This window comes from Sphaerodactylus townsendi, linkage group LG04 (assembly GCF_021028975.2).
Source record: "Sphaerodactylus townsendi isolate TG3544 linkage group LG04, MPM_Stown_v2.3, whole genome shotgun sequence".
NCBI lineage: Eukaryota > Metazoa > Chordata > Lepidosauria > Squamata > Sphaerodactylidae > Sphaerodactylus > Sphaerodactylus townsendi.
This window is the reverse complement of record NC_059428.1, coordinates 156,773,087-156,796,688: the sequence shown is the minus strand read 5'-3', so window position 1 is coordinate 156,796,688 and position 23,602 is coordinate 156,773,087. Positions and strand designations below refer to the sequence as shown.

Below are 23,602 nucleotides of genomic sequence, written 5' to 3'. Positions count from 1 at the left end.
TCATCCAGTGAGTTTCATAGCCACACAGATTTGAACCCAGTCCTCTCTTGCCCCAATTGGACACGTTAGCCATGGCATCGTACTGGCTTTCTGAAGCACTCAGCAGCCGGTACCCTTGTGCACACCCAGTGATCTTCAGCAATCAGACATAACAGGTTCTGTATTTGTATCACCTCTTACTTGACCGGAAAGCTTCTCGCTTTTATTGACGACGCATTTGTGTTGAGTCTTGACAGAGAGATGCATGCTCGAATACAGCCGCCCCACATCTCCTGCTAGGATCAGATGGAAATCTGACCTCTGGGAAAGAGGGAGTGAGTGCCGACCCCACCAGTTTCATTGATGCTTGCTGGCCTGAAACCCGTTTGCCAGGCAGTCCCGGGGGACAACAGGCCCCAGTCTTACGATATTTCATCATGAGATTTCAAGTAGACAGGCTTGGAAATTTTCCTCAGCTTTTCCTGGTGTCGCAGCGCGCGGCCTTGCTGGTGCGCAAGACCCATGGGCGGCAGATGAATCTATGTGCGGAAGAAAAGACACGGAGCAAAAAACAAGTCAGAGGCCCCCATAAATGCAGTATTCAGGGGGAAACGTCCCAGGAAGCTGAGGCCCCTTCCGCACGCGCAAAAGAATGCGTTTTCAAACCACTTTCACAACTGTTTGCAAGTGGATTTTGCTATTCTGCACAGCTTTAAAAAGCACTGAAAGCAGTTTGAAAGTGCATTATTCTGCATGTGCGGAAGGAGCCTGATAGAGCCCAAAGGACAAAGCATTTGATGCAGACCCCTAGGAAGTTGACTCCAATCCCGGATTTGCTGCACATCAAGACACCTTTCTCTTCTGCTCCTCTTATAACACAGGAGTTCTCACAATACAGTACTTGCTATCTCAGAAACTAATTTCCTATTACAGAAACTATTTCCTAATACACTTTCAAGGGAAAAATTAAGTCTTGGCGGGAACAGATAGGAAATTCCATCTAATTTTAGCTGGTCTGTGGTGATAACTCGCTGCTGATTGGTTGACACTTGCTGCTGCCTGAAAGCAGAGTGCAAAGTGTGGCAAAACATTGCCAGAAAGCCGCAAGAAGCCACTAGCGGTGGCATGAAGCACTCTGCCGGAAAGCACGCTGCTGGGGAAAGCCAATCTAATCTCCAATAGTCAGTTGGAAGCCCTGATGACCCAAATTCCTACCTGGCCCTGCTTGGCTCCTAAAAACACTTGGTGGGCGCCAGAAAAAGTGTTTGTAGTACCCTCAGGTACCATGTTGGCAACCCTTGTACTAAAACCTGCCCTTCTTTTCGGAGTCCTACATTCTAGACCTGTACACAATGTATAGTGGTTTGTATATCCCACACCTCTATAGCTTCAGGTGTCTTTTGCTTGGCAGCCTGAATCATTTCCATGACATCACTTGCCAGGGGGGGAAAAGGCAGAAAACTGAGACAGCTCTAAGGGGTCCCTGCAGGTTCGTAACACCTATTTTGCAACCTTGAGTGGCAAGTGTTTTCAAGCTATGGTCTGTGGACTAGCCACGCTCAACACTTTGTGGACTGGCAAATAGGAGGATGGCAACTACTCCGGCAGAAGGACACGTAGCTGCATCTGTGAACAACTCCGGACCTTTTGATGTCAATACGTTTGAAAATTTATATTGAACTGAGCAGCCATCCTGAATCTTAAAGCGAATATGCTATGGGAAGTGCCATACTAAGGATTCTGGGAGTTTGCTTTGAAGGCTGGCAACGGTATAGCTCTGAGTCAAATGAGCTCTGACTCACGGACTTCCACATAATTGTAGGAGGAACAGCCAGCGGCACTCCTCTGCGGCTTCTGTCTAGCCCGTACCACAGACTTCTGCTGAGTAAGGGTGTGAAGATGTCAAAGTGGAGATCAGGAGGATTCATACTTACCGGCCTTGGATAAGGGATCTGATAATGCAGTCCTATCTCAATCCTGGCCTTGCACTCTTCTAGACATTGTTTAATCTGCTCAGGGTCTGTTAACTGGTCAAATGGGACAGGAGAAAACACAATTACAAGCGGAACATGTGGGTGTCGTCCTGGGATTCCAACCACCCTCAGCAAGTTTCCTTGAAACATTCTCCTCAACCCAAGTGAGGACATTGATTTCATAGGAGCCAGCATGGTGTCGTGGTTAAGGCCAGGTGGATTCTAATCTGGAGAACCGGGTTTGATTCCCCACTCCTCCAGCTGAGTGGCAGTGGCTTATCTGGTGAACCAGATGTGTTTCCGCACTCCTACATTCCTACTGGGTGACCTTGGGCTAGTCACAGTTCTCTCTGAACTCTCTCAGCCCCACCTACCTCCCAAGGTGTCTGTTGTGGGGAGGGGAAGGGAAAGGAGCTTGTAAACCCCTTTGAGTCTCCTTACAGGAGAGAAAGGTAGGATATAAATCCAAACTCTTCTTCTCTTCGTCATTTCATTGTCCTTCATAAGTCAACCTTAGCACTGATTATGAATAAATGGATTCAAAGCATCTCCTCAGCAAACACAACGGTTGTGATGACCAGTGAAACAGCACACTGTAAATTTTGGGCACAGGATTACTGCGTAGTTATGGAGTGGTGACAAACTAGACCCGGGTATGGGTACAGGACGCTAATGTCAAGCAAGGGGGTCTAACCCAGGGCTCCCCAACCTCCTTCAGCCTGTAGGCACATTTGGAATTCCGACACGGCCTGGACGGCACAGCAATAAAATGGCTGCCACAGGAGGTGGAGCCAGTGTCAAAATGATTGCCAACTTCAGTGACACGACGCAGCTCTTGGAGCGTTGGTGGCAGCAGCTGAAGCCAGGACAAGTTATTCCTACTACTTACAAAACTGATTCCCTGGTAGCTGCAGCGCAAACGTTTTCTGATTGCAGGCGTGGATGGAAATGGGATCTGGGTGTTCATGGAGTGGCAAAGGAGGCCTTTCGTGCCTGGGCCAAAGTCGCAGGGTGCTTTCTGGAGAATATCGGTGCGCGGAGGTGCTACTGTACTCCGTGGGATTGAAGACAGTAGTCAAATGTGATGCAGACTTGAATTTGCTTGGACCAGTCCTGTATGTTTGTGTCAGAAGGGTAGGGAGTTGCTCTGAGAACCAACCAGGTAGCTCTCTGAGGCTGGCTAATGTGTTAAAATTGCAGGTTTGACTGTTGAGAAATTAGCAAGGGTTACACAAGGAAAAGGTAGGAGATTTATCTCTCCCCCCACCTGCGCCCCCCGATGATGTGAATACCTGGTAGGATAGTTATCCTCAGATGCTGGGATATGAAGAAGGATACCCACCGCACCCTTGTTTGTTTGTTTTTATGTTGTGAGCGTCAGCCTTCCCACTTTGCCAGTGTGAGCTATCTGATTTGTTAGCCGCTATGTTAGATTTAATGCGGAAATAAGCATGCCGCAGTTCTCCCTTCTCTCAACCTGGTCCCCCACAGTACATGCATTGTCGAAGGCTCTGCTCTATCTGCCTCGTGTCAAATTCGCTCTAAACGTTTATTTACTTTCAAAACCAAAGGACGTTTAGTCTCACAATAGGCCTGACTGTGCCGATTACAGAAGAGCCAAAACTTTTGCAGCAACTTTAAATATGAATAGGAAATAACTTCTGAGCTTAAAAAACAAACAAACCATGTGCTTATTCATCTTCTGTGTTTTGGACGCATTTTTGTGGCTGTTAAATTGGACAGATTTGACAAGAGAGGGAAAAAGGGTTCTGTTGGTTAGAAGGAATTGCTGATTCCCCCCCCCCCCCCCCCCGCCCTCCATTCCTTTGAAGCCTTGCTTGGAAATTGTAGCTGCCCCGGTTAGCAGGGAAGGCTTGGCAAAGTAGAAGAATGCATTCTCATGCCATGTTTATGTTAATGCAAAAATATCATTATTCAACAACGCAGCCGGCCAGAAATATGTCCACTTACGTCCTTGTTCTTTCGGAACAACGTTTTCGCCTCATTGATAATATACTGTTTTTCTTTCGTGGTCTCTTCCATCTGTCCGGATGCGGACTGCCATTTTTTGGCTATTCGGAATATCTTGCGGTAAAGGCCAAGAGCTTCCTGACGCAGGGCCAGCGTCATCTAGAGAAAAAGGAACAGACCCACAGCGTTCGGGCGGAGGTGAAGGGGGGGAAAAAGGCCTCTAGACAGATGGGATGTTTTCACACATGCCTTAATTAATTTTCAAATATTTTATTGGCTCTCCTAGTGAACACGAGAAGAACCAGAAGAGCAGAAAACTATAAGCCAACTGTACAGAATATTTATTTTCATGTACGGGGGGTGTGGGCGGGGTGGGGGACCCAGCTGCTCAGTTATGTGTCGCACGATTCCAGCATTCACGAATACACAGAAATGTGCCTCTGACTCACAAATGCTCGGACTTGGATTTCCAAGAAGCTCTCTGGTTCAAACTCATCCACTGCTGAAGCTCGGGTCGCTGACCTCTTTCGTGTAGCACTGCCAAATCTAAATTCGGACGTTCCTGGAGATTTGGGAGTGGAGACTGGGGGGCCGGGGGGAGGGGAGGTTGGCCTCAGTGGGGTTCAGGGTTTCCAGGTGCCCTTCTTGGCCACTGGTGGGGGATGGGGTGTAACATTGCCAGATCCAGATTGGGAAACTGCTGGAGAATTGGGGATGGAACCTGGGGAGCCCAGGGGCCCTTTTGGGGTACAACGCCACACGCTCCACCTTCCAAAGCATCCATTTTCTCCCGAGGAACTGATCTCTGTAACCTGTAGATCAGTTCTGATTCCAGGGGATTCTCAGGTCCCCCCTGGAAGCTGGTGTCACCAGTGGGGTACGATGGCTTGGAGTCCATCCTGCAAACCACCCATTTTCTTTATGTGCCTGGCAACCGGCAGGAGAGTTGTGTGCATGGAAGCATCCCAAGAGAACAATTAAAAAGAGGAAAAAAAACCAAGCCTAGTCTGCTTACAGGACGCTCTTACCACAGAATTCGTGATGATTCCTAGAGCTACCTGCAAGTGACACTAGCGCTTCCTTTTCAGCAGTTTGTTTTTAAAAATGCCAACTGGGATGGAAGGGATGAAAGGTTTTCTGGAGACCAAGATCCCAGAAGAACCTTTCCAAAGGGCAGGGGGTAAAAGTCTGCGTTTCAACCTTTCCGACCTTCTCTAATATAACCAAGGAGGCATGCATGGCTGTGCCTTTCTCTGTTTGATCCTCACAACAGCCAAATAACACAGGAAATGGAAAGCTCCCCTGGAGTCTAACTGGTCTCAGAACAGTTGCATCTCGGTTGACACGAGAACATTGACCTCTTCCGCCTAGGACACAACACTGCAGCTTTCCCCGTCAGACAGATTCCTTGGAATCTCCCAGGCCAGATTACCACACATATGACTTTCAGCTTCAGGAATTTCAAAACACTGACAAATCAAAGGCTTCCAAGCTGGCCAAAAATGGACCTCTGTGCCATTGGCTCTGGAGGAGATGCTGAAAGAAGGCCACCGGAGTGTATTTTAGGGCTGTGCTGTGAACATGGGGAAGAATGAGGCAACAGGCCATAAAAATAACTGACTTGGATTCAAAGGGCCATGCCAATGGTCTGTTTTTTGTTCCTTTCCCCACTACAGCCTCTTCTGTACGCCCTGAAAATCCACTCTTGGGCTTTTGGGACTCTCTGGGATGATGTGTGACGAGAAGAAAGGGGGTTGTGGGTGAGGAAGGGGCAGAAACCCATGCTGACCTGAGTGAAACTAGCTTACACTTTTCAAAGGGGAGGTTTGGGATCTAAGCTGATGAAATCCGACTGAGTTTTGCTCAAAAGCGACCCGTCAGGATTTGCTACCCAGCTCCATCCTACATCCCAGAACAGAAGGACTTCTGTTGTCCAGCACTGTGAGGCTTTTCATGTCAGCCCTCTCTGTAAATGAAAGACTTAAAAGTTTTTGTCGTTTGAGATCTCAGACATTGATTCTCAGTAAAAGGAGCAGAATAGTCTCTTTCTTGCCGCTCTTAGCAGAGATTACCTATTGTCATTTCCAAAGGCACAGATGGCAAATGTTTAACCAGTTTTTGTGAACATTCAGGGGAGAGGGGGAGGGGGGGGCTGGATAGTTGTCTTTTAGCACAACCTAGAAACCAATCAAGTCAGATTTCTAGTTCGGCTGCGGGGGATCTAATAAACTGGTTGGCTAGTGTACCAATCCGTCACAACCTGTATGCATAAACTTGTCTGATTATAAAGGAGAACTTGGGTTCAAGCCACTCCCTTGATACAAGGCCTAGTCAATGCCAGTAAGTGAAGTAGAGCTAATCTGGCAAAGCGGAGTCAAATTATTTGATTGCTGGGGGAGTAGTTCAGGAGTGCCTGCTTCAGATATGCAAACACTTTGGAGAAAGATCCACTTCCTGCAATTTCTGAAGAAGGCAGGCCCCTAGCTATAGGTGAAAGCTGATGCCAAGGGAACAGATGCTGGGCATCCCTGTCATGGGGAGCGGATGGGTGGGTGGGTTGATTGAGATGCCTCTTGCTGCTCAGAACGCTCTGTGGATACAAAGATCCCATAGCTTGGGGGGTGGGGTGGGGTGGGGTGGTCTGTCTTGGCAGGAAAGTCAGCAAATGACCTGTAAATTGGTACTTGCTATGAGCAAGAACAGGCGTTCGTTCCTGTCCCTTGTCCTTGGATGAAAGGAGCCACATGTGCCAAACAAAGCGAGGAAAAGATCCATGGCTGCCTTTTAATTCAGGCTTTGCGAACAGCCCTCTTCTAAGCATCTTCCGTGCCCAGGCTGGAAACATCAATTAGCTCCTCTTCGCATTTCCTTAATACCACTCTTGAGCTCTTGTTCTATAACACAGGCACCCTCCTCCCCTCCATTTTTGCTGTCTTGAGAGCTAAATTATAACACTCAGTGAAAGTGATGACCCACCATTGTTCGGCAGCTGCAAAGGGTGACAGATAACCTTTTATGTCATTGTCTGTTACACCCCCATAGTTAGAAGTCCAATTCATCCAGGGGGGTAAAGGGATGTCCGGGGAGTGCAGAATTCCTGTGCGGGAACTGTAATCCAGATAATTTATGTACCTTCTTTGACAAGCATCAGTCTGGTTTCAGCAGAGTATACGGATATTCATAGAGCTGTTTGTCCGTGTGAGTCTGTTTGAACTGGAGTGGCGGGATTTGGATCAAGAGGAAGAGGCTGGGATCATTTACAAGGTAATTTACAAGATAAATTGAAATAGACAGGAACAGGTTGAGATCATATTATGTTCCCTCTGCCGTCCTGTGGGTCAGTTTAGACATAATGCACAGAAGCCAACTATCATTAACTTGATTAAACTAATTAAAATTTGTGTGAACGCAGGGTACTCTGCTAACTGTGGTTAGTTAGGACCCAACGAACAAGGGCCTGAAACAATTATTTGACGTTATTCATTAACCGGTTAGTGTTAATCTCACATAATGTACAATTCCAGGTACCCTGCTTGTTCCAGGTTCTGGTTTTGCACACTCCTGAGTTGTAGAGATATCTGAGAGCAGCAGAGGGAGTTGAACAAACATTTGTCGAGGCAAACTGGGATCTCAGTGATCACATGCAAGCCAGTTTCTCTCACCATTGTTAAAATAAATCAGAATCAATCGTGAGAAAATAACGCAATGGCAACAGGAAAGCAAAAGCAATGTAGGTACAATGTTGTTACCCACTTGGCTGGGAGGCGGGGCAAAAGAAAACCACAGGCACGTATGTATTCTTCTGTGTCTTTAGTGAAATTATCTTAAAATGGGAATTTCAATCTCTCTAGCCTCTTGGAACAAAATGAATGACAATTTGTAGAATAATAAAGCATTCACCGCAATGCACACAAAAGATAAGAGTTGTGCATCTTGTTCATGGCATGTCCTTTAGTTAACGGAACAGAATTACGGAGTTAATTCTGCGGAACGCATGCCGCAAATATAACAATCCAAATGTTAACAGAGTTCAGCCATTATCCCCTGTTTCTTTTGGAGATCATAGCTACCGCCTGGCCTTGATTCACACATAACATGAAACCATGGTTTACTGGAGTAGCTTGAAAACAGGACTTCGCTCCAGATTCTCCACAAATGACACATTGGCCCTTTTCCTGCCTGTCTTACAGAGACCTGGGTAGCGACTGGGCCTGCCCTGCTGTTAGGAAGGCGCCCGGGAAACCAACATTAAACTAGGATGTCCATCACTCAAAATGGCTTATAGTGGTTAATGCCCCAGTTTAAAACCATGATTGGAGATCTTGGCTTGATATCTTCCATCTAACCAATGTTTCTGGAGGGGGCCACATTTTGGACGATAGCATCAAAGCTATGAATGGTTACATTAAATTGTGGTTTCCCAGGACATCTGCCCGTTTCCCATCTGCCATGCTTGGGCTTGTAAAGCGTTGAGTCACTGTGACTCAATATTGTTAAAAATTACGTTTTCTGGGGACATCTGAGTGCCGCCTCCGATCTGCACAGCTCATTCAGAAGATGCCTCGATAATGTTGGTGGTTTGTGGCTTGCAGTTGGGAAAACCACCACGCTACAGCCGGCAGTGTTATCATTCTTTCCATGCTGCGTCTTTCTTCAAAACCTAGGCTTATGCTTTAGAATAAGCTCTTCATTATACTTTCTCCTGTGCCTTTCCATTTCTAAGCTGCCCATTTGCATACAGTTTCATCCATCTAAATTAGCTCACACTCGATGCCGAAAAGGACCTTTTAAAACAGCTTAATGAAAAACAACAGAAATGTTATTCGCTGCCGAAGGCAGGGTTAAGCACAGAGGAGCAGGAAATTGAACCGGGCAGCTCGACGTTGTTTGTGCATTTCAGAGAAACTTTTCACAGGATTACTTCTGTGCATCATATAACTGTTTCTCCCTGGGTCCTATTGCCAACTTTTGTCGTGGACACTGTGAGTCAATGCATTTTTTTTTGTTAATGAAAATAAACAGATAAAGATGACCAGAACACCCAAAGACAGAGCTAAGAAAAAAACCACACATAGACGCAGACTTGCAAACACCGCTTACTGAAAGGACTTCTGTCTGGAAAGTCTGGGGCCTTTGTTAATCTATCCCAGAAGGAGGTTGCCAGAGTCCAGGTTCCGATTCCAAGTTTCAGGGTTTTCGCTTGCTTCTCGAAGCGTCGAGGAAAAGAATAAAATCTGTTATCCCCCTTGCGAGGGCGGAATGAAACAAGCATGCTGCTGTGCTTTCCTTTGCTCGTGACTCTTTTTAACCAAATTTCTGGTGCCTTGTCCGTATTTTTGCTCTCAGAGGGGACAGCATGATAAACACATTTTTTAGCAAGGCACTGTTGTCCTTGATATGTGACAAATGCCAGATGGGTAGCAAGAGAGTGGAGGACTGATGCATTTGTTGAAGCAGAAGCTGTGATGGGTCGAAGCCCATGGCGTTCGCTGCAGCGTCAAGACGACCGGACATGATGCTCCCATTCTGACCCTGTGGGAGACCTCGTTGGACATCTTTCAAGGGCCACAAATGAGGCCATCAAAGGGATGGTGACAGCCAGGAGGCAGCAGCAAGGTAAATATACCTGTATGTATGTATGTATGTATGTATGTATGTATGTATGTATGTATGTATGTATGTATGTATGTATGTATGTGGGAAGCTTTCCATTGTGGAAAGCTTTATGCCCTACCTACCTACCTACCTACCTACCTACCTACCTACCTACCTACCTACCTACCTACCTACCTACCTACCTACCGCATAAAAGCTTTCCACAGTGGAGAACAGAGGCACTAGGGAAGCAATCATTCTTATTATCAGTGTGCTCATATTTCTGCTTGTGAAATCTTGGCACATGTGGCCTTTTGCTAGGACCTCCACCCTATCACTTAAGACGTGCCGCTCTCGGCCAACCTCACAGGATTGTTGCTGTGAAGGGTCCAGTCACCCAGCCTACCTCAAAGGGAGGTTGAGAGGGACTAGTAACTCTCAGCCAAAAATGCAACAAATGCGTGAACATCTTTTTTTTGGGGGGGGGTAATTTTTATTGGGGTGGGAGCTTTGGGAGCGACTCATTTCCTGTCAGATTCGCCACCCATGTTAACCTTGGGGGAGAATTAGGGGTCCTCTCGCTTCAGCCTTTGGTGCCAATTTTGACAGCGGCGGCAGCGCTCCTACCGGTTAGGGCAGGAACAACCCCGAGCCCTGCGTGTGGGCTGTACCAACGCAAGCCGCAGTGGGAGGCGACGCGTGACGTAATAGCTTCACCCTTCATCTGCTCCCCTCCCCTGCCCCAAATGGTTCAGCCCAACGCCCGATCTGGACTTACCTCAGCCTGCCCGAGGAGGGAAGAAACCAACGCAGGGCAACCCCGTTTGCCCTTACGTTGCGTGCGGCGTCAGACACGCCGCCGGGTGGCCGTCCTACCTCACGGCGCTGCCAGCTGACTCTCCTCCCCGCCCACTCCTTACCGACGCCCCCCGGAAGTGATGCAGGGGAGGCTGAGCCCGAGGTTGAGCCCTGGCTGAGGGAGCCGTGCGGAGGGGGGTGGGTGGCTGAGTGAATTGGACCGTCTCTCTTCCCGTCCGCCTCGGGACTGGGCGGGGGAGCCTCCCGTCGGCCCCCACCCTCCACTTTCCCCTGAGGCGTCTCCTCAGCCCCTTCCCTTGTGGGGTCTTTCCACCCCTTGGGCTGTCCTGAGGCGGGGGGGGGAAGGAAGGAGGGACAGACATGTCGCCCCCTCAGAGGGGGGCAGTTGTGGCCGAGGCATGAGGACCCCGAAGAAGGAAGGAGGCAGGAGAGCCAAGAGGGAGGGAGGGAGAGCCTTCTCTCCCCTCCCCACCAGAGTGGGGACTTAGGGGGGTGGTCTCCCTCCTCCACACCCCCAGAAGCCACCGGTCTTCTCCTTTCTCAGAAGGTGAGTTGGTTGGGGTCTTGGGTCATTAGAGTAATCTTTTGGTCTTGGGTCAGTGGTTCCCAACCTTCCCCCCCCCCCCACATCGCCCGTGGCAACCCATTTCCCTAAAACTGGACCCCCATCTTGGCAAACCCATTATGTCATTTTTTTGCATTAACCCCCCCCCCCCCCCCCCGCCCCGGTGTTCTGGCATGTATTTTATGCATCCCCCAGATTGGGAACTACTGTGTCAGGGGAGCCCTGTGGTAAAAGTGCTAGGAATGGCTTAATGGGTGGGCTGGCTATAACAGATTTTTGTTTGGGGGGGGGAGGGGGGAATCAGATGCTGAGATTTAATTTGGGGGTTAATGCTCTTGGACACCCTGCTGGGGTGCTTAATGGGTGGGTTGGCTATAACAGATCTGGGGGGGTGTTAATATCAGATGCTAAGAAGACTTAATGTGGGGGTTGATGCTCCTGGACACCCTTCCGGAGTGGTCACTGCTTGTGGGGGGTGGGTGACCGCGGTGTCATTAAAAGGTGCCACCTCCCATGAAATAGCCTGAAATAGGTGTCTGTTCCTTGACACTCTTCAGTGAGTTTTCTGTTTTCACAGGGTGTTTTAAAAGATGGGTTCTCCTCCTCAGAAGCTGAGCGTGTGGGAGGCTCTGGTAATAACAGGGTATCTCGTGTCTGATGAAGGGACGTTTGACTTTGGAAAGCTCATACCCTGAAAATCTTGTTTCTCATTAAGGTGCTACTGGACTCAAATCTATCTGTCTTGATAATAATAATATCTTTTTGTCCCTCTCCTATTGCTTGATGACTTGGTGCTCACTGTCAGAGGGGGGGGGGCTGTAGTCTGGTTAAAAGGAATCCCCTCCTTATGGCTGAACATATGCCATGTGTTCTTACAGCTTGTCACCCTTCAGCTATATTGTGGCCTTCGCATGACAGAAGCCCCCCCCCCTCTTTTCCAGTGGCTAAGCCTATGATCGTTTTGATTTGCTCTTCCAGTTCAAAGGTGATCTTGTTGGCGTGTCTGGGTATAGCAGATTTTTGGGTTGGGGGGGGCTTTTAAAAGGAAATGCTCAACAAGATGTAATGTGGGGGGCTTACTATCACTTGATATCTTTCTAATGAGGGGCTCGGCTGCCCTGTGGTGACTCACTCAATGTGTCCACTGGCTTGTTCAATCTTTCACATACAGTTTGTTCTCCACAGGATTAAACTGTGGTGGAAAAGATGGCATCGTTTTCCTCACTCTCTCTTTTCTGTGAAGTGTCTGGTCATCATAAGTTTTTTTTTTCCCACGAGGAAACCTCTAGAAAGAGATAAGGAAGACAGCGTTTAGAGTACTGTCACGTGATAGCTTTCTGTGGTGTTCACTGTGTGAATGAACTCTGGTATGGTTAAACAGTTCTCTACGTCATGTACAGGATAAGTTCCAACGCCTTTCTCACACCCCACCCCGTTCAACTACATGTGTTTTCAAGGTGGTTCTTAAAGTGTGTCTAAAAGATGGAGTGCCCTTTTCTTGGAATGTGAGTGTGCTGACTTTTCTGTTTGCTTGGGAACCAACCCTTCCCCTCCCTTAAAAATTAGATGCCAAGGAGGACTTAAGAGGTCAGGGAGTAGCTACCACTTGATGCCCAGCAACCACCCGAATGAGTTCTTGTTAAGTTTTTACCTCTTTCGTCATGTTAATGACTGGTTGATGATCCAGGCTCATAACAAAATTTATGTTATTTTAGGGATATGTGGGTGAGTGTACTTTAGGAGGTGGTTTAAATACGGTTTTAAAAGTGAGTTGGTTTGCACCCTTCCTGAATCTGTGGGGATGGCACTTGCTTTAAACCCTTCAGTCATCCTGTTGGATCCCTGGGAGAAGGGGTTAAAGTGTGTAACCATCGAGTACCCCCCACCCCACCCTCCCATCCTCAAATTTCTTCTCATGTAGGCAATACTGTAATCCAAACTTGCAGGTGGTAGCTTTTCTTCTAGATTAATTATCTTGGAACATCAGGAAAGGAAGTGAATTTGTGCTGGGTCACTTAGCCTTGGATTTTAAAAGAACCCCCTTTGGTCCTATATAGTACTAGATCCCGGCCCAATATTTCAGCCAAGAAAACCTGTGGTGGTTGACAAAGAGAAACACATCTCTTCAGCTTCTCGCAAATATTTGGCTGACAATAAATGTTCTTTTTACTGCTAGTAATGTGGGATTTTCTAACTCCCCCCCCTCAATTCTTTTAAAATAATAAATATATTTCCTCTGTTGGAAATGTGCTGAGGAAAAGAGAGCCATATTCCGGTGTGTGATTTTCCACTCATTATTCATATTCTCTTCCTATCTGAAGGGTGCGGAGACATTTAAAAAAAAAAACTGTAGCTCCCTGCCCCCAAGGGGTTCATGTGTTTATGTGAGTAATGAGTTCAGAGTTTGTATTGGGTAGTCTCTCTCTCTCCCTCTAACACAGGGGTAGGGAACCTGCGGCTCGAGAGCCGCATGCGGCTCTTCTGCCCTCCACTGCAGCTCCATGAGCCAAGCTGCCGGCCCCATCCTTGCCCGCCCTGCAGGCAGCAGAGCAGGCGCACCAATTGCCCACGGCCGGCTGGGCCATGCTGCAGGCTTCCCCTCTTGCCCGCCCTGTTGATGTGGGGCAGGCGCTTTCCCGGCAGCCGGCGAGGCTGAGCCGCCGGCTTCATCCTTGCCCGCCCTGTAGGCAGCAGGGCGGGCGCACCAACTGCCCGCGGCCGGCTGGGCCACGCTGCAGGCTTCCCCTCTTGCCCGCCCTGTTGATGTGGGGCAGGCGCTTTCCCGGCAGCCGGCGAGGCTGAGCTGCCGGCTTCATCCTTGCCCGCCCTGTAGGCAGCAGGGCGGGCGCACCAACTGCCCGCGGCCGGCTGGGCCACGCTGCAGGCTTCCCCTCTCACCCACCCCATTAGAGCAGGCGGGCGCTTTCCCGGCGGCCGGTGAGGCCAAGCTGCTGGCCCCATCCTTGCCCGCCCTGCAGGCAGCAGGGCGGGCAATCCATGCACTTCTCAGAATGAGCGGAGTAAAAGGTAAAAAACCCCAATATATACAGTGTTATCTTTATTTTAAATGCCAAAAATTATTTGCGGCTCCAAGTGTTTTCTTTTCCCGTGGAAAACGGGTCCAAATGGCTCTTTGAGTGTTAAAGGTTCCCTACCCCTGCTCTAACACGATGTTGCCTTTCATATCCCAAAGACTTAATTTGCAGGGCTCGCCCCCCAATTTCTGGGAGGTCCAGCTCCACTTCTAACCAATTAGCCTGGTAGGTCCATTAAATTCATCCCACAATTATTTAAACACAGACGCCAGATTGCTATTGTTTTAACAAGGGAGCATCATAGGAGGTTTGATGGGACAGGTCATGTGATAAAGGCAGAGTTTCAGTTTCCAGACCCACTGCATTTAGGAAGTTTTGGGCTTGCAACATTTCAGACTGATTTAGGCTCTCCATTTCTGAGCAACTGTGGTTTGGTGGTTAGCGTTTCAGCATGAGGCCTGGAGACACCGAGTCTCAAATGCCAACTTATCCATAATTCTCTCTGGGTGTCTGTGGGCCAATTGCACACACACACTCAACACTACCTCACAGGGTTGTTGTGGAAATAAACTAGAGGAAGGAAGAACCATGGCCAGCCCCCTGAACTGCTTGGAAGAACAGCAGGATACAGAGGTGACAGACCCGTGAATAATTGGTTCACCTAAGCGAATGAGGTTTGTTGACGAATGGTTAATCAGAAACAGGTAACACATTCTGCAAGCAGCAGTTCAGCAAACATTAACTGGAAGTTGGTTCATTTTGCAGTTGCCATTGGAAAAGGACATTTTCTGTCTTCAGACAGGTAAAATAATTGATGCTCTGTCTCTTCAAGCAGAGCTCTGGGCTCTGGTGGAGTGCCTCTCCCCTTCTTAGACTATAGATCTACAGATTTCCTCTAGTTTCCAGGAAGCTTGCCTTTAAAGCTTGCCTTTCTCAGTCAACTGGTTGTATTGCTTAGGTGTCAGACACTCCAAATCGTGACTCTCAAGGAAGGACTTTCTGGTCGTGCTTCCTGAACATTCATGGTTCTGCTTCCTTTCCTGTGGCTTTTTCTATTGGCCAGTCTCATTCTCTGATCCCTCATCACAAGGGTGGGATGGGAGGGGGGATGCTTGCTGATTCATTTAGTAAATCCAGGAAGATGCTTTGAGGGGTGAGGGAAGACAACTTTGGAAATGTACCTCAAGCCTGAGGGCCTGAGCAGGCTGTCTATATTAGCTGCATGTAATTAGCATAATTTGTGGGTCATTTTCATAGGTGTGGTGGATGCCAAGCTGTGACACACAGACACGTTGCCCTCCTGTCAGATTTGTGGTTTTGAATTGTTAACCCCAAACATGCAGTAATCATTTGCGTCAGACCCGAAGGGGCTCTGGAAAGCGCAAGTCTTGAAACTCACTAAGCAAGGCTCGTGTTCAAGCACAGCTTGCCAGTGTATTGTTCAGTATGACTGTGGAGTTTAGGAATGATTTCTCCTTGTCCTGCCTGTCTAAATCAACTGGTAATCTCTTGGGCCTCTTGGGTAAGGAGCTAGTGGGAACATGACTTAGTGTCTAGTCCTCACTTAGATGTAGTAACTGGTGCCTTGTAATAGAGTGCTCCTCGCTATTAAAAAAAATCTTTGCACATAGAAGGCTAGTGTAGAAGGGTAGGGGTATTTTATCCTAGACTGCTAGCTTTCTGTGTGCAGGGAATTGTTTATAGCAGAGCATTCTATTGTAACATGCCCTTGCCTGCAATCAGAGGTGTTAGAATCCTGACATAGGATTGCTACTTTGGTAAGAAATAGTGGAAGAGGAACTGGAGAAGGACCTTACCAAAGGGTGGACCACTGTGGTCAGAAGCAACCTGCTGTATTCTGATTTTGCTTTTAACACAACAGCCTTTCGTGTTTCTCTCACTGTACTAATGAGGGACAGAGCAAATGCTTTTCAGTTTCCAGCTGTTGTGCCGTGTGTAGAAATGCACCTTGGAGGGGCCACACACACACGCGCGCGCGCCTGGGCTCTAACATAACTCCCTGAATTGCTTAACTTTGATTAAACAATGGTTTTTGTTTGCCTTTTGGGTCAGCATCTTGCTTTGTCCAAGGATGCAGTGATCCCTAAGAATACACCCAGCGTGCTTGAAAGTTGATATGTGTTAGAATCCAGCAAAGGTGGGGAGGGGGATTTGTCAAAAATGGCCCCATGCCACTCTGAAACTGACTGGTAGAGTTGGGGTGTACCTTTTCCAGCAGACTCTTATTTCCCCCAGATTTTGACCAGTTCTCCTAACTGAACACTACTTTCGATTAAAAAAAATAAGTATGAAGCCTTAAATGGGTTTTTTGGTCTTGTAGATGCCTAGAGGGCCAGCGTTGTGTTGTGGTTAAGATGTTGAATGTGGATCTGGAGAAACCAGGGTCGGAATCCTCACTTGGCCATGGAAGTTTGCTGGGTGACCTTGGGTCAGTCACATGCTCTCAGCCTCAATAGGAGACCTCTGAGAAATACTGGGGTGTGACATTGAGGCAGGCAGTGGCAAACCACCTCTGAATATCAGCTGTTATGAAACCCCATGGCAAGGGTGTCCAATTCTGGCACTTCACATGTTCATGAACTACAATTCTCATCAGTCCCTGCAGGCAGTGATGGGAATTGTAGTCCATGAACATCTGGAGCACCAGAGTTGGACACCTCTGCCCTATGGAGTCACTGTTAAGTCAGCTGTGACTTGATGACACCCCCCCCCCCCCCGGCCTATCTGAAGTCTACAGAATTGGGCTTTTGGTGCTGGGGCATGTGGTCCCCTGGCTCTGGTTGAAGCTTGATAGAAAAGACCATTTGAAATCCTTGTTTCTCATCCCACCTTCTCCCCTCCCACAGAATTGTCTGGATATATCTGAAGAAACTTGAACTTCTCAGCCCCAAGGGCCAAAGTCTGAATCGGGAAGCACTGTTTTAGCTGCCTTGTAATTCCTGTTTTTGTTTCAGCATAAACTGTGAAAGGAATCTTGTGGCGAGCTGCGAAGAGAGGCACCCCACCAGAGTCTGGGTTTATTGTGGTGTACGTTTTTGTGGACTTCAAACTGCTCCATTCAGTGCACGAGGTGAAGTCTTAGTTAGCAAAGACCTGCAATGACAGGGAGAGGAAAAAGCGACCCATGTAAAATACAAGAGGTTTAGCCTCTGCCATTTCTGTACAATGCTCAGATGTTACTGCTAGTAATGTTTTTAATTTTGTCACACGTAAATCAGGCATAGCACCCAAACAAACAAACCCCAAATGCAAAAACAAAATACACCTCATTGCACAGAATATTGACTTCTATTCAATCTTTGAAAATTAGCTCTAAATTCAATCATGTAATTAAACAATTAATTCAATAGTTATTTTTGAGTATTTTCTAGTGTTTACAATCTACTGTTTTCTCCAGTTTTCACATCCTACTATTACTTCTCTATTGGAATAACTTTTCAAAAGATATTCCATAAAAGTTTTCCAGTTTGCTACCAAATTGTCCAAACCTTAGTAGTGTCGTCAGCTTTGCCATTTCTGAATATTCTATAACTTTCAAAGTCCCATCCTCTTTTGTGGCTATCTTATTTTCATTTCTGTACAACGCTCAGATGTTCCCGAGAAAGAGACCATCGGAATTCCCAACAGTAATTGTGGTGGTGCTCATGTTTCTAAGTCTGCAAAGTTTATTTTCACACCTGCTGCGGGTGAGCCAACTATGCTGTTGATTTAGACCTTGATGCCAATAGCCAAACTTGGCCATAAATCCTAGTTCAGCAATTCCATACCAGAGGCTTCCTTTGAAGACCTTTTGTGGTCAACAGCGATAGACATAGGTCATCTACAGACCAGGGATAACACTTTGTGCATCTGATGAGGTGGGTTTTAATCCATAAAAGCATATACCGTGGTACATCTGTTAGTATTTAAAACGTCACAGGGGGTGGGTGTTTTGGAACTTGAAGCTTTGGAAGAGTTCATCCTTCCACCCAGAGTTTTTTTATTTATTTGTTAATTTATTAAATTTAGTATACCCCCCTATCCCCGAAGGGCTCAGGGCGGTGAACAACATAAAATCATATATAAAACATACAATTTAAAACAGTTATATTCTAAAATAGTAGCCCACGAAACCCATATCCAGCCTTCCCCAGAAAAGAAATGGGTCCCAATGATGTTATGGGACCTTATAGCTGGTGCACTATCAGTTGCTGGACTCTCCAAAGGCCTGGTGGAACAGTTCAGTCTTGCAGGCCCTGCGGAATTCTCCAAGGTCCCGCAGGGCCCGGACAGCTGGTGGTAGTGTGTTCCACCAGACCGGTGCCAGATCCGTAAAGGCCCTGGCTTGTGTGGAGGCCAGCTGTAAAGGCCCTGGCCCGTGTGGAGGCCAGTTTGCGTTGGTTGTTCTAAACTCTGGCTGATGAAGAAGCCGATGGCGACCTCTGTTCCCTGACCTGGCTAGCCTGATCTTGTCCGATCTCAGAAGCAGGGTTGGCCCTGGCTAATATTTGAATGGCAGACCACCAAGGAAGACCCTGCAGAGGAGAGCATTGGCGAGCCACCTGTTTTAGCCTCTTGCACTGAAAACCCCGTGGGGTCACCCATAACTTGGCTGCAGCTTGATGGCACCACCGGCCCTTTTGGCTTATTTCCACCACTGCTGGGCCACCCGCGGTGGTTGCGGATTGGCGATTCCTCCTCTCCGGCTTGGCAAAGCTCCAGAAGTCGATAAACGAGAACCATTTTGAATGACCCTTCTTGCAAACGGCACTGTCCGTTTGCTGTTTTGTTCGCCTCGCGTGGTGCTGTTAGAGAGGCGCTTGAGCCGTTCGTCCAAGAGGCAGTCATAAACCCAAGCTGGGTGCAGACGGTCTTCGCCGCTGCTTTGACTCCCGTGGCATGAAGCCTTTTGGGAGCAGAAAAGAAAAACCTTTTCAGTGGGTTCTTCTAACCCAGCTCAGAATTCAAAGGGGCAAACGGGTTTGTTTTTCGAGCACGTTTGACTGACTGGTCTTTCACTCCTCCTGTCGCCTCTGGACTTCTTACTCAACCAGACGCGCTGCCCGTCTTCTCTGTTCCTTAAAAACAGTTTGCAAGCAAAGAGCAACAGTTTCATCAGCCTTGCCTGTTTAGTGTAAACAGTGTGTGGAGCAACAGAGCTTCGGTGGCCGCCTTTCGTCCCAGCTTTGAAGAGTTTGCTCTTTCCCCTCCAGGCAGGAGCTGTTGTTTCCATTGTCCAAGCAGCTGGCTGCAAGGCCAGACAGTGGACGTTTGCTTGGCGGAGGCTGGGTGTCCATGCAGGGCGCATGGCCACATGGCCACAGCAAGCGGACCTTGCTCCAAGTGTGCTTCTCCAGAGACTCAGCGGAGTGCGCGCATCCCCCCCCCTTCCCCGTTGCAGCCCTTTTAAAGGTATCGGCTACCAGTGATGCGCTTGTCCCACAATTCCTTTTGAAACAGGGCCGTAGCTGTGGCTCGATCACTTGGTACCCGAAGGCTGGGGGCAGGGAGCTGCTGGCTGCTTGAGGTCTATCATTGGCTATTCAGTCGCTGTTGGAGAACTGAGAGAGCTTCAGCCATCCTGGGAGTTTTCTCTTGAAACTGCATCAGAATATGGGATGTTGTAAAGAAATAGGAGCCAGCATGGTGTAGTGGTTAAGAGCAGCTGGATTCCAATCTGGAGAACCGGGTTTGATTCCCCACTCCTCCACCTGAGTGGCAGAGGCTTATCTGGTCAACCAGATGTGTCTCTGCACTCTGACATTCCTGCTGGGTGACCTGGGGCTAGTCACAGTTCTTCAGATCTCTCTCAGCCCCACCGACCTCACAAGGTGTCTGTTGTGGGGAGAAGGAAGGGAAAGGAGCTTGTAAGCCACCTTGAGTCTCCTTACAGGAGAGAAAAGGGGGGGGGGGTATCAATCCAAACTGTTCTTCTACCTGCATTTACACCAGAGGCTTCCCAGCAACCAGAGCGACAAGCCACTGGTTAGGCGACCTGCTAGGTAAAAAAGAAACTCTCTTTGGCTTCTTCCAGGTTCCTGCTTCTCTTCTGCATTCTCACCTTTAATTGTCGGCAGGGGGGTAGCATGAAGTGTCTTCTCCTCACCCAGTTCCTCTTTTTCTTCAAATCCTCCCCCCCCCCTCAGCACTGCCCCCCAGCGCTGGCCTTTAAGCCATTCTGCCGCTTCTCTGCCCTGATGGCAAGTGTTAATTGCGCACTTGACAGTGGCCTATTCTTTGGTGATAACACAGTAGCTCAAAACAATGGTAATTGCATAGCGACTCATATCGGCATCTGTTGTCTGCTGGTGGAGAGCCAACTGCAGCTTGCCCTTTTGTAAACCCCTCCCCAGAATACGTGCGGAGTGCTCCTTCGGGTGACAAATGTGTGCTGAAGCCGCGGATCTTTCTTCCCGAGCGGCCTGGGTTGTCTTGACAGTCAACCACACTGCTTTTAAACTTTGCAGAAGTTCCAATACATTTGTAGAGCTCTGAGATTCACATCTCCTTTTGTTTCCTGGCATAGCTCCTGAGTGCTACTGTAAAAATACCCAGTTTAATGGGTTTTTTTCCTGTTTCAGAAGTGCAGGAAGTTGAAAGAGAGGCTAGAGGCCAGACCAGACACGCGCTGGGAGTTCTGTCCCTGGATCTTCCAGCGGTTCGTTAAAATTCAGCTTTCGGGCACACAGGGCTGCGCTACTGAGTTTTAAAAACTGCTCACCTAACGTGGAACTTGCCGGGCATGTCTGTTCTTGTTGCGTGGCAGTGAGACAGTGGGAATAAGTGGTAACCGGTGGTATTAGCTCACGGGATCTTTATAAAGCTTAGAGCGTGATACTAATTGTGAAGAACTTGATACTTTTGTAAGTGCTACAGAAAGTTAATTATGGAGGTTCCTTTGTATTTTAAATGGGTTTTTTTTGTGTTTATGGAATGATCCTGGGTGCCTTTTCCAACCATAATGGGAATAAAAAATTAAGTTCTGCAACAAGGGAAGGGAAGAAGGATATCTCTGCTGGACTCTGACCATGTTTCCTGAATGTTTATTACTAGAAGAGTACCTTTGTCTGGTTTAAAAGTTGAGGCACACTCTTGATTCCAGAGCACTGAATGGCACCAATTTTAATTGCCGTGAAAAACATCCACTCTTCTGGGGATCCCTCTTGGATGGAAGGAGTCTAGCCCGCAGCAGGGATTGTTGCAGAGGTGCGGCAGGCAATCTCAGGGGAAATCAGAGAATTCTGCTTCTGTGCATCCAATGTGACGGAATGGTTCGTTTCAATGCAGAGATGGTGTTGGGCTGGGATCTGGGAGAGACCCATGTTCAAATCCCCGCTCTGCTGCAAAAGGTGACCTTGGGCCGGTAATTCGCTCTCATCCCAAACTACCATGTGGGATTTGGGGGAGGATAAAATAGAGAATGGGAGAAGAATCGATTTAAATAAACAAACAAAAACTACCTGGTTGTGGTGGGCTTTCCGGGCTGTGTGGCTGTGGTCTGGTAGATTTTGTTCTTATTGTTTCGCCTGCATCATGAACAGTGAACTCCACCCAGACACAGGATCTGCGTTGTTGCTACTGCAGGGAATGCAAATGCGAATACAAATGTAGATGGACTGGAAACCCCACCCACAATACAATGCAGTCAGCACACCTTTGCTTAGCAAGTTCCACCCAAAATACTTACTGATTGGTTTCCCGCCCCTGGACATGGACAATATATACCTCACTAAACATTCCCTTCTCACTGGACACAGCATGTAACACCACTTCTCTCTGTGATACACCCCTGAAGATGCCAGCCACAGACGCAGGCGAAACGTTAGGAACAAGATCTACCAGACCATGGCCACACAGCCCGGAAAACCCACCAGAACCAATTGAGTCCGGCCGTGAAAGTCTTCAACAATACACAAAAACTATCTGGTTCCTCCATTGGGTGTTGTTTAGGAAGAAGAAAATTCAGTGGTGTGACACATTTGTCCATCCCCCAAAGAGTCTAGGGTTGCTGTGAAGAGGCAGGCAGTGGCAAACTACCTCTGAACTTACGGAGCTTTGAAAACTCTGTGGGTTCAGTTGCAACTTGATGGCCCCAAAAAAAAAAGCATTCAGTGAGATGCAATGGGACGTTTCCTCTACCTCAGCGTGCTTTTGACTTGCCAATTGGCCATGCTAGCAGGGAATTGTAGTCCACGAACATCTGGAGGCCTGAGTTTGACACCTACGCTTAAGAAGAAGAAGAAGAGTTTGGATTTATATCCCCCCTTTCTCTCCTGCAGGAGACTCAAAGGGGCTGACAATCTCCTTGCCTTTCTCCCCTCACAACAAACACCCTGTGAGGTAGGTGGGGTTGAGAGAGCTCCGAGAAGCTGTGACTAGCCCAAGGTCACCCAGCTGGCATGTGTGGGAGTGCCCAGGCTAATCTGAATTCCCCAGATAAGCCTCCACAGCTCAGGCGGCAGAGATAGGAATCAAACCTGGTTCCTCCAGATCACTGTGTTTCCCCGAAAATAAGACAGTGTCTTATATTAATTTTTGCTCCCAAAGATGCGCTATGTCTTATTTTCAGGAGATGTCTTATTTTTCTGTGTTCTGTTCGTCGGGCATGCTTCCAAACAAAAATTTTGCTACGTCTTATTTTTGGGGGATGCCTTATATTTCACACTTCAGCAAAACCTCTACTATGTCTTATTTTCCGGGAACGTCTTATATTCGGGGAAACGGTAGATGCATGAGCTCTTAACCTCCTACGCCACTGCTTAAGGCATGCTGGCCAAGCTCTGCTGAAAGGCGTTTCAGGAATTACCGTTCAGACAAGATGGCCTTCCTTGGCATTCTCTGGGAAAAGCCAAAGCCTGTCAAAAGAGTCTGAAATTGGTTTGCGTTCGGTATGTTGTGGCATGGTGCCCTCTTGCCTGCTGACTCATAGATGGCAACTCTTTGTGGGATTTCTTGAAATGCTGTTCTGGGCCGGCTCAGAATGTGGTTTCCTGATGACTGTAGCTGGTGTAAGTTTGTATATGAGCACATGCATAAAATAAACCTCCAAAGATCTAGAAACGAGGGTAAAGATTGAATGAGCAAAGCAGGACGCTTGAAAGGCAGAGGGCTGCAGTGTCATGCAGAGATTCAGTAGATGTGGGCATTCGCTGCTTTCTCTTCCATTGTTCCTTATCTCTATCTTTTCTCCTTTCCCCAGCCCTTTGTGCTGTGAGAATCTCTATGCTGTGTTCTGCGCAGACCATGGAAACCCAGCTTTGTGGATAGCCTCGTTTTCTCTGGCCCACCGGGGACCTATATTCCCGGTGCGCGAATGGTGGGACTGTCTTGACGCATCGGAAGTCCGAAAGAGGTGGGCGACTTCACAGGCTGGAGGTGTGCTTGGTGTGAAAAAAAAGGTCTTCAGTACATGAAATGGAATTATTCAACTCTTGAATCTCGTGGAGGGGTCCCTGGTAGCTGTTGCCAAAGACTGCCCCACTAATTGCTACTCCGCTGCCCAAATCTACATTTCAAAAGAAACGCTTGAATTGCTGATGTCAAAGAGAGTAGAGCGGGGATCGTGGTTTTCCTCTCTTTCCTTTCCCCCAACCTGTTTCGAGAACTATTGTTGGCCTCTCATAAAACCCTCCAGGGTGGGGCTCGTGAGCTGGGTTCTCCCCACT

The 23,602-nt window shown here is 48.0% G+C and overlaps 2 protein-coding genes across 4 annotated transcripts in view; one reads left to right on the top strand and one right to left on the bottom strand.

Moving 5' to 3' along the window:
* LYRM1 (LYR motif containing 1) lies at positions 1-10,431 on the bottom strand. Of its 3 annotated transcripts, none has more exons than XM_048492849.1 (5): positions 10,297-10,391; positions 9,017-9,126; positions 3,924-4,082; positions 1,914-2,006; positions 1-518 (listed from the first exon to the last, which is right to left on the bottom strand). In XM_048492849.1, the coding sequence occupies exons 3-5, from the start codon at positions 4,080-4,082 to the stop codon at positions 402-404; spliced, it is 369 nt and encodes a 122-aa protein (XP_048348806.1). In that variant the 5' UTR covers positions 9,017-9,126; positions 10,297-10,391; the 3' UTR covers positions 1-401. The 3 variants fall into 3 exon arrangements, with proteins under 3 accessions (XP_048348806.1, XP_048348804.1, XP_048348805.1); XM_048492847.1 differs by having other exon boundaries at positions 9,024-9,126; XM_048492848.1 differs by lacking the exon at positions 9,017-9,126 and having other exon boundaries at positions 10,297-10,431.
* Positions 10,432-10,487: 56 nt separating this feature from the next.
* DCUN1D3 (defective in cullin neddylation 1 domain containing 3) overlaps positions 10,488-23,602 on the top strand; it is a 33,563-nt gene continuing 20,448 nt past the window's right edge. The window contains exon 1 of the mRNA XM_048492846.1: positions 10,488-10,884. The gene's annotated coding sequence lies outside the window, so the exon portion shown is untranslated. The remainder of the gene's footprint in view (positions 10,885-23,602) is intronic.

Coding starts and splice junctions, on each gene's coding strand:
- LYRM1 (XM_048492848.1), bottom strand. CDS start 4,082: ATGACGCTGGCCCTGCGTCAGGAAGCTCTTGGCCTTTACCGCAAGATA. Junction 2,007..3,923: donor TGTTCCGAAAGAACAAGGAC/GTAAGTGGACAT, acceptor CCATTTGACCAG/TTAACAGACCCTGAGCAGAT. Junction 519..1,913: donor AGATCCCTTATCCAAGGCCG/GTAAGTATGAAT, acceptor TTCCGCACATAG/ATTCATCTGCCGCCCATGGG.